Source organism: Montipora foliosa, chromosome 7, assembly GCF_036669935.1.
Source record: "Montipora foliosa isolate CH-2021 chromosome 7, ASM3666993v2, whole genome shotgun sequence".
NCBI lineage: Eukaryota > Metazoa > Cnidaria > Anthozoa > Scleractinia > Acroporidae > Montipora > Montipora foliosa.
Genome location: NC_090875.1, coordinates 19,891,566 through 19,901,565, shown reverse-complemented (window position 1 = coordinate 19,901,565; position 10,000 = coordinate 19,891,566). Strand labels below are relative to the sequence as shown.

General features: G+C 41.0%; 1 protein-coding gene across 1 annotated transcript; it reads right to left on the bottom strand.

Annotated features, from left to right (window-relative positions):
• Window positions 1-3,977: 3,977 nt before the first annotated feature.
• Window positions 3,978-7,436, bottom strand: LOC138011017 (uncharacterized). The gene is made up of 3 exons (XM_068858033.1): window positions 7,261-7,436; window positions 5,236-5,334; window positions 3,978-4,198 (listed from the first exon to the last, which is right to left on the bottom strand). The coding sequence occupies exons 1-3, from the start codon at window positions 7,351-7,353 to the stop codon at window positions 4,088-4,090; spliced, it is 303 nt and encodes a 100-aa protein (XP_068714134.1). The 5' UTR covers window positions 7,354-7,436; the 3' UTR covers window positions 3,978-4,087.
• Window positions 7,437-10,000: the final 2,564 nt, after the last annotated feature.

Sequence of the window (10,000 nt, the reverse complement as noted above, 5' to 3'; positions counted from 1 at the left end):
ATGTTGAAAATGTTGCGTGCGTTTGGCCAACCCGTTCAACACATATCGCAGCATCATGCAACAGTGTTGAAAGATGTTGCGTTGAAATGTTGCGAGCGTTTGGCCAGGTCTTAACAATTGTGTTGACACTTCTCTATTTTCAACTCTTAAATGCGAATGTAGCCTTTCCGGTGTCTTGAATCCCTAGGGAAACACTGAACAATAGAACTTGATGTAACACTAGTGTTAACTCCCTAATGCGACCGCTTTAAGGCCGGGACACACTAGGCGACAAGTCGCAGCGACATGTCTCTGCGACAAATTGCTCCATGTGTACTACTTGCAAAACAAGTCGCTGCGACACGACGCCTGTTCGGTGCACACGCAGTGATCTCGTATGAGGGGGAATGTGAACTAGTTTTCTAATTCAATATGGCTGACCATATGACGCTCTCTCATTGGTTCATTTATACTTTGTCGCAGCGACTTGTTGCCGGAAGTGTACACACGATGCGACAACGCTGCTTTAGCTAATTTTGTCGCTGCGATAAGTCGCACGAATTCAAACCAGTTTGAATTCGTGCGACTTATCGCAGCGACAAAATTCTGCCGCGGCGACAATGATTTTCATGAAATTAACCGTGTCACACAAGGCGATTTGTTGCGGCGACTCGTCCCCGCGACGTGTCGCAGCGACTTATCGCCTAGTGTGTCCCGGCCTTTAGCAACTACGACGGAAACGCCAATGAGAATGTCATCTCAAAACATAAATTCGTGCTATTGAAATCACTTCGCGACCATTACAAGCTTTTTGACGTGACAATGGTGAGGCATTCCCTCAAGAATGAAACCGAAATGACTCAAGCTTAATTTAGGGGCGAAAATGAAAAGTTATCGCCTAGTGCTGACGTCCTCGATTATTAAACATCAAATTTGGCTTTTTCAAGTTGTTAGGAAGTTTAACAAACCACGACGGCTACGGCGACGAAAACGTCACTTCAAAATATAAGTTAGAGCTATTCTAAGTACTTCATGATTATTCTATCTTGTTTATATTATTCAATATGAGCGAAGTCTCCTATAACTGGATTGGTAAGGACGGATTTGAAGTAAAGAGTGAGACTGAAAGATTCACTGTAGTTTGTCCACGTTGTCGTCAAAACCTTAAAATTGGTCATTTCACGTAGTAGTTTTGGCGAGTATGGGAGAGAGAGGTTCAAAAAAGCGTGCCGCACGTGCAGCACGATCATTTTGGTTCTTTCAACGAATAATATTACTGCTTTTTGGCGTTGTCGTTGCCGTAGCCGTCGTCGTTTCTTAAACTCCATGTTGTTTTGCTGACGACGGCAAAGAAATGGATAAAAGTGAAAAACGCACGTGCAGAGCGTGAAAAGCTATTGTTTTGCCCACTAAATATGCAAATTTGTGACGTTCTCGTTGCCGTCGCCGTTGTCGGTGCTAATTAAATAGAGACCTTTAGATTCTAGGACGAGGACGAGAACGAGTACAAGTTTTGACTACCCGTTTTTCACGAAACTACTTGGAAAATTTATAACTCGTACGATTAATCTCACTCTTTGTTAGCAGTATAGGTTGCACAGTTATTCTTATTGCTGGTAACTGAGCCTTTTTGCTGATCGAAAAATGCCAAAACTGCTACCTTGTTGTTGACTTGTTTTCACACGACGACATTTTTGCAAAACCTCGTACTAAAATGACGACGGCATCACTTTTTTCCCGCCAAAATGAGGCTGGTTAGCGCGCGCTCACTTTTGTTCTATGAGAAAATCTCGTACTCGTAGTCGTTCTCGTCTCAGAATCTAAAGCTCTCTAATCTCTCTAAAGGTGGGCAGACACGAGGGGTCATGTTGCAGGGACATGTTACAGCGACATGTTGCAGCGACAACACTGAGGCGATATGTAGCAGGGACATTAGCGGACATGTAGCGGGGACAAAATCACAACATGTGCACACACATGAAAATGTTTCAGGGACATGTTGCAGCGACATGTCCCCTCGTGTGAACTGATACTTTTATAATTGTGCAACACCAATTTGGGGATGATTTTGTCCTCACGACGTGTCCCATGAAGTTCAACAAGTTGGACACGTCGCTGCAACATATCCTTGAAACATGTACCCGCAACATTTTCATGTGTGTGTGCTGGAACATGTTGCCTCCATGTCCCTCCAACATGATTCCCCCCCCCCCCTTGCCCACCTTAGTATGATCATGCCGCTCGTTCAGCACGCATTTTAGCAAATATTGTTTGCGGCGTGAGGGTACATTTGTGAACATTTTATAGACCTTATAGACCGAATGCATAAATGGCGGCCAAAAAAATATTCGTTTGTTTATGTGCTAATTAGCCTCACTAGCCTCTTTTGAATTTACATGATGCAAAAGAAATGTTGCTTGAGAGCGAGGTTAGTGAGTCTCATTAGCACATAAACAAAAGAATACATTTTTGGCCGCCATTTATGCATTCGGTCAATTCACGATGGCTGCCATGTTAGATTTGCTATTGTCATGCAAATTAGCTACACAATTCTGAAGGGGCAAACAACACAAGTTCGAGAGGTTATGACGAACACTTTAGCCACACAGATGATTCGTTTCACGTTCATTGAGTGTTTATCACCTAAGTAGTAAAATAGGATGATTACACAAGTTACTTCGATGTTTTTTTAGTGAAAAATGAGCAGATATATATAACGAAGTAGAACGTCAAAATGTCAAAGGTAATCAAAAGATATAACATTATTATAAAAGGTACTTAATTCTAAATTGTAAAATGCGCTTTTAGTAATTTTATTTCAATGTTTCGAAGAGTTGATTTTCCTCAATTTGCCTTTTTTCCAATGTTAACCCCCCAGCATAACACATGGCTAATTTGCATGACAATTTGAAAACCAACATGGCGGCTATCGTGAATAAAGCCTATTCTCCATTTTTACTCTGAAACCGCTAGGATCTCAGCGCTACCATTGCACGACGTGAATTAGAGGGGAAAATGGATAAAGACTTACTACAGTGGTGCAAATTTATATTTTCAGGTGATGATTTTTTTAACATGCTCGTCGTAGACACTCCCTCATGCTAACTCTACGGTGCACTCTAAAGCGGCCTTCACACGGCAAACTTAAGTTTGCAAACTCGTGTTGGCAAACTCAAGTTGGTGTGTGTGAAAGACACAACAACAGTTGTCAAACATGTTGGCAAACTATTGGCGAGAATAGAGACAAGTTCTATTTGTCGCCAACAGTTTGCCAACGTGTTTGCTGACTGTTTTTGTGCCGTTCACACACACCCACTTGAGTTTGCCAAACTTGAGTTTGCAAACTCAAGTTTGCCGTGTGAAGGCCGCTTAAGTTGTGAAGCAGTAGGTTCCTTACACAAGGACGACCACGACGGCTACGAGAACGCTCCCTGCACGTGCTTCCTGCACGTACGTTTTGCATTTTGGTACATTTCTTTGCCGTTCTCGACCTGAAGACGACTTGAATTCGGTAGCGTCGCAGCTCCTACAAGGTCTCAACTGATTGGAGACCACCCTTGAGGTTTAACAAAAGAACAAATAACAGAAACAATGGCCCTTTTGTTTTAGGCCTAGGGTAACAGAAACAATGGCCCTTTTGTTTTAGGCCTAGGGTCCATTGTTTCTGTTATTTGTTCTTTTGTTAAACCTCAAGGGTGGTCTCCAATCAGGTGAGACCTTGTAAGAGCTGCGAGGTGACCCCTTGAATTGACCATATTTGAGGTTGTGTAGAGGACATGAGAACCTGACGAAGCATTTATAATTTTTTCCCAAACAACCACACCATTCATGCTAATTTTTTAACTGCAATGTTGGTACGCACTTTCCGTTTCGAAAGACTTGAGGTTGTAACGAAATTGTTACAATAATGGGAACTAATATTTTAGGACGAGGTTCTCGTTGGCGTCGTCGTCGTGTTTGGGGTAAGCTCCCTAATGACCGACTAAGCAAACAAATCATACTTCTCGATGTTCATTTTATTTCACTCCTTTCTATTCAGTATGTTTTTATCTTCTCTAATCGACTACTTTTTAGAAGCAAACAGTGTTTTTCTTCTCTGGTCAACTTTTCAGGCTTTGACGCATTGCTTTATTGGGAATTTGGTGTTTATAATCGGCAGCGTGATTGTGGTGGTAATTTTGCACTCCATTCCATCCATGCAGCCACACCCATGTTTTTCCTACAAATTAACACAAAAAATGACATATTAAGTTCAGTTTACCTACACCTCATCTCAGTCAATGGTAGAAAGTTATAAGGAAGATATTGAGGATAATGTATAAAGACAGGAGCCCGTGGCTAGGAGCGAACAACAGCCATATATTCCTGTCATATCGATTTCTCAGACCGATTTATTTTTAGTTTGAATTTCCCTCGAATGAGACTCCCGCAGGAGCCCGATGACCAATCACAAGCAAGTAGCTTGACGTCATAGCGTCACCGAAGCGGAACTGCCTTCTTTTTGCGGAAAAGGTAGTCTAAAAATAGATCGCTTTGTAAAAATGCCGTAATGTAGACGAACTATCGTAGATAATTCATCCAGAGACTGATGGTACGTCCTTTTTCTCGTATTTTCACATAGACGAATTCTCAGACGAACTATCTTTATTTGCCCAAGTTCATCCAACACGGATGATTCGCCTCTCTAGTATAAATTCGGCCAATGTGAAAATCTCGGCTCGGAAAGTCCATGAAACGGTGACACAAGTTAACTAGTAGAGTGTCGCAAGTCTTTTCTGCACTTCGAATGCGTCAGTTAAACATGATATATTCATATAGGAACAGGAACCCATGACCCGGAGCCTACAACTCTACTGTGTTCGTGTAACGGCGTTTTCACAGACCGATTTATTTTTAGATTGAATTTCCCGCGAATGAGACTCTCACAGGAGCCCGATGACCATTTACAAGAAATTAAGCTGACGTCATAGGGTCACCGAACCGGAACTGCCTTTGTTTTTTTACCTAATTCGCGGGAAGGGCTAGTCTAAAAATAAACCTACTTGTGAAAACGCCGTTTCACAGACGCTGTATGGAAGTTGCACGCTCCAGATGGGCTCCTGATAGGAACTAATAACTTTAGCAATGAGGGTTTTAAATCAGAAATTGTAAGTTTAAGGCACTGGGGAAAGGGCTTAATTTTTTAACATTGGCCAAAAGCTGTCACCATCATTGTACTACCACCCTCGCTAATATAGTTCCAATGATGGTACTTACCGTGAAGTAACACGTGAAGTACTCCGGAAGTTTTGGTGCACATCTTTTGCCAAAGGCACAGCAGAAGTTTTTCCAGCAGTCAGCATCGGTGCTGCATTTCTAAGTTGCATAAATCACAACAAAATATTTGGACAAAAAACGTCCACTTCAGTATGAATTAAATCGTTCTGATGGAACCATGGAACGAAGAAGTTTGGAGTAAAAATGAACTTGAATATTTTGGAAAACAGAGCGTAATTATCGACAAAGGAACTTATTTCGTTTAAACTAATTTCTTGCCTGAGTGTTATCTACTTTATTATATACGCAAGAGAATATCGCGTTTCTGATTGGTCAATGAAGAATGCGTAAATAGTGTTTCACTAAGCAACCCATTTTGACAACACACAACAACAACATAGATTATGATAATTTTTACATCGAGGTTTGGGGCGAGTGGCATAACAATTCTTGTAACAAAGAGGTTATAGAGTGCAATACAGAAGTAGCTACGGAAACACAGCAATTTTGGGCAGTTTTGTTGAGTATATAATAACTAAAACATCGAATGAACTTGCTCGTGCATTTCGCGGTTTTTGGCCACTCGTGATATTTTGAAAGTTCTCAAATTGCACTCGCCTACAGCTCGTGTAATTTTGAGAATTCTCAAAACATGACTCGAACCCAAAATGCAAAACTGCAAAGCTAACTTTCTTCTGGGCCCCGTTGTTCGAAAGCCGATTAGCTTAATCCAGGATTAGCGTAAACTTTTGTTTCATGTTTTCAACTTTTTGGTGAGAGTTTCTTTTGCTTATTTTCGTTTTTCAAGATTGAATTCCTCTAATGTAAAGTTTTGCCAAATATCAGCGTTGGAGAGCATTTAGGAGTACAGAAATAAACTCCCTTGCGCAGGGATGGTGCAGTGGTGAGAGCACTCGCCTCCCACCAATGTGGCCCGGGTTCGATTCCCAGACTCGGCGTCATATGTGGGTTGAGTTTGTTGGTTCCCTATTCTGCACCGAGAGGTTTTTCTCCGGGTACTCCGGTTTTCCCCGCTCCTCAAAAACCAACATTTGATTTCATTTTCGTTAACTTGTTAATTTCAAATTACAGTGTCCCCGATTAGTGCTCTTCGGCGCTAGAAGATTAGACACTTAAATAAAGTTCCTTTCCTTTCCTTTCCTTTAATCTGGGATTAGCGTTAATCGACTTTTGAATAACCGGATCCTGATGAGTAAAACAAAGTTGCTACACATAGGCGGTGCTTTTTAGTAGTTTCTTTCCCGTTCCCTTAACGGCAACTTGAGTATACAACAGCCAATATTTCATTATTAATATTTACTTCGATTGCCTTTCCATTAAATTGTATTGTAGGATATTTCACCTTCAATCTACGACGTGAGTATGGTGCAAAACACTGATGATCTATGTTTAAAAAACTTTGGCTGGTATGATCCCCGGACCACGCCCTCCACAGACGAAAACCGGAAGTGAACATTTCGCATAACCAGGATAGAGGTCACTTCCGGATTTTCAAACTAATCCAGGGGCGGAGGGGTGAGATCTTGAAGGAGTACCCACATAAAGGCCGAAGGCTCTCCAAACTAGGAGGGTCTGGGGGCATATTCTCGCAGACAATTTTGACGTTTAGGGACTCGCAAATACCATTTCCGACTATTTTCGAAAAACATTTTCATTATTAAATGCAATAGTTAGTTGTTTTTTTTGCCCATCTGTAGAGTTTTCAGCACGCTACAACACGAACAGGGGGTTTACAGGCAAAGGACAAGACGTTGCAAACTCTGTTATGAAGTCACCATCATAACCTTTCCTTCAAAAATAACCGAGAACTGGAGACTGGTGATGACTTTGACACTGTATGAGGGCCTCGTGCGTATTTGCATAAAGGACGCTACACCCCTGTAATCGTCTGTAACAGAGAAAAGATGCTTAACAATATGATAAGTGACGTGAGAAGTTAGAAAGGAAAACAGCTCACTCCGGTCAGTTGCAGTATGAGTCTTAAGATCACAATTATGGTCTCACCCTTAGTGGAAAAAACAGCTCTGCACCGGAGGCATTGTCAGGCTGATTGTCCATGTCTACGGTCTCCACCTCTATGTTCATTCCAACCGGCATGCACTGCTTGACGGGAAATACTTGTCCACCGTATATCAACTTTTTAGTGAGCCTGCAGTCTAGTCCTGATTGGCAGCTGCATTTTTCCTCCTGGAGATGATAAACCCATTAAGTTCAAGTCAACAAGCTCTTCTAGGCTACAGTTAAATTAGAGGACCTGAATAGCTTTTAAAATCGTAGATGATAAAGGTGTCGGCTGGAACAATTCGCCAAAGTGTCCTTCGACGGACTTCTGAACTCGGCGATTTATCATGCTGATTATCTACTTTGCCGAGTTTTCACATTGATGTATAGTTGAGCCCCAGCTTGTGATTTAGTCTCATTCACACGTCAATTTGAAGCTATAGAGAATTATTAATTATCTGTTAAACATAGCTGTGTGAAGGCCTAAAGGAACCTTAAAAGCTGATACAAATTACGTCATCTGTAAGGCCAGTTTAAACGGTGTCAACATTTGACCAATATTCGTTCACCAAAAGTTGAACAGCAACGGTAAACAAACCTGTCGACTTACCGGAAAGTTGCATGCTTGTAGCTTGGCAAGAGGTCCAGAGCATCCCTATTAAGAGAGAAAACTAGGCTGGTTGAATCGACTTACGTTTGACAATTTCTTGTAAAAGTGTAGAGCTTGTGAGGCCGTTATAGAAATATGAACGTTGCATCGTACCTGTCAAGAACTTGTGGACCCTGGAGTTCAAATTCCAAACAACAGTTTTGTTTTTCATCGCCTTAAATCACTGTTAAAGAGTTACATTCAATGCTGTGATTGGCTGTTTTTGTTGGTTCTGTTTTAACGGTGCGTCAACTGTTCCTGTTAACTTGACTTAAGACCGTAAAAAGCGAAACCATTATTTGAAGGATAAACTCCAGAGCCCCTATATCTTTCATGGATAGTCAAGAAACTAACTTGAAGAAGGCAATAGGATGGCTCTTTAAGCTTCTTTACAAAGTATTCGGGTGCATGGATAGGTACAATATTATGGGATTTAAATACCGTCACGTGTGCCCCGCTGCGCTCCTTTACTTTTAAGAAACTGCCTCTTTAGAGGTATTCACAATCACTTACCAAAGCAACAGCGATAAAGGCATTGCAAAGGATCAGGATCTTCATGATTAAACTTTGACGAAGTGCTGATTTGGAAAAATTTTCGTCCTATGAAACGACCACCTCAATATCCTTGTTTCCAACTGAGTTGCAGATTTCATACAAAGAAGCCATTTTATAGCTTTTTCAAGGGCACTATCTCTCACAGCATAGTAGAACCCTAACCACTGTTGAGTGTTTGAAATACTTTGTTCAAATGAACTCAGCATACAAATGCATATGCTATTATTGCACTGATTAATCATTTGTTCTGTGCAAGCGTTGGGTACGATGACTATACGTTTCCAAAGATATCGGTTAAAATAAGGGCAAATAAAAGATATTCTAGCTGAAAGTTTTGTTTGGGATAATCTCGGGTCTCCTTGACACCAGCTGGAAGTGTACAGGGCATCTTCTTCGAGGTTTCGGTTTTTTACGCGAGATTTTTTTTAATTAGTAGGTTGAACTTGTCGGTGCTCCCCTTCTCTACAAATGCAGCATCGTTGGACCACAAGGGACAAGTCCACTGGCGAGAAGAGTTGTAGTACGATTACTCAGTCAAAAGCTACGTGACCTGCTCGGAGGAGACAGGAAATTTGACCAGTGAACCAGGGATTTCGCAACTGCACAAATTATTTGAGACGACTTGAGTGATTTCCACAATGATACCAACAGCTGTAACAGCACAAATAATGATGCGTATGCGTTAGTCTATGTCTCATTTAAGCAGTACTTGTACAAGTAGTTGCTGTTTTATGTGGAAGAAATAGTACTTGTACTCGTAGTCAATGTTATAGCTGTTTAAAAGCAATGATAAATAGTGAAGAAACGTGTTCAAACAGGACAAATACGTATCTTTATTTGGTTGAATAGTTAGGTTGAGCAGAGAATAGGCCTTTTCTATGACCGCGTCACGTGACCTTGTCAATCATAAAAAGTGGTCGTGGTACACTGTAGTTTGTAGAAGTGGAAAGAGCGAGATGAAATTAGTATGAATATCAATTTTGAGGCCACTGACGTTTAAGTGCGCGATTTTAGAGCGGTTTGAAAGTAGCAGTTTTCCCGATAAATCTCAGTAAGCTTTTAAAGCATGAAAATCACTGTAAAATCTATCACATAAATGTCAGTGGCCTCAAAATTGACACTTTTATGTTATTATTTTATTTTATTTTATTTTGGCTTCGCCAAATAAACAAACAAAACAATTACGTAAACAGAAGAACATTGGCAGGGACACCGCAACAGCTGTGGCCAATTACAGCGGGCCCGGATACTAATAAGAAGTGAATAAAAACGACGAATGTTAAAAATACAGCAATACAGAAAAAAACTACAACTACAAACAACAAGTTATTGGACGGAACAAGGGACGAGCACTATTGCATTTTAAACAGATAGAATTGAACGAACGTGGGTCATCACAGTTATAGGAAACACCTAACGCGGACTTATAATAAAAAATAACCGATTTAAAGAAAGCTGAGGTCGATGAGCTCAAATCTAGTTCGTCCGCTAAACAATTCCAAATTCTACTAGTTCTAATAAGAAAGGATTTCTGGTAAG

Bases quoted from the DNA above. Each gene is read 5' to 3' on its own strand.
- LOC138011017 (XM_068858033.1), bottom strand. From the start codon at position 7,353: ATGCCGGTTGGAATGAACATAGAGGTGGAGACCGTAGACATGGACAAT. The intron at 5,335-7,260 runs GTGAGACCATAA...TATGCAACTTAG, and splicing joins AGCTGTTTTTTCCACTAAGG to AAATGCAGCACCGATGCTGA. The intron at 4,199-5,235 runs GTAAGTACCATC...GTTAATTTGTAG, and splicing joins ACTTCACGTGTTACTTCACG to GAAAAACATGGGTGTGGCTG.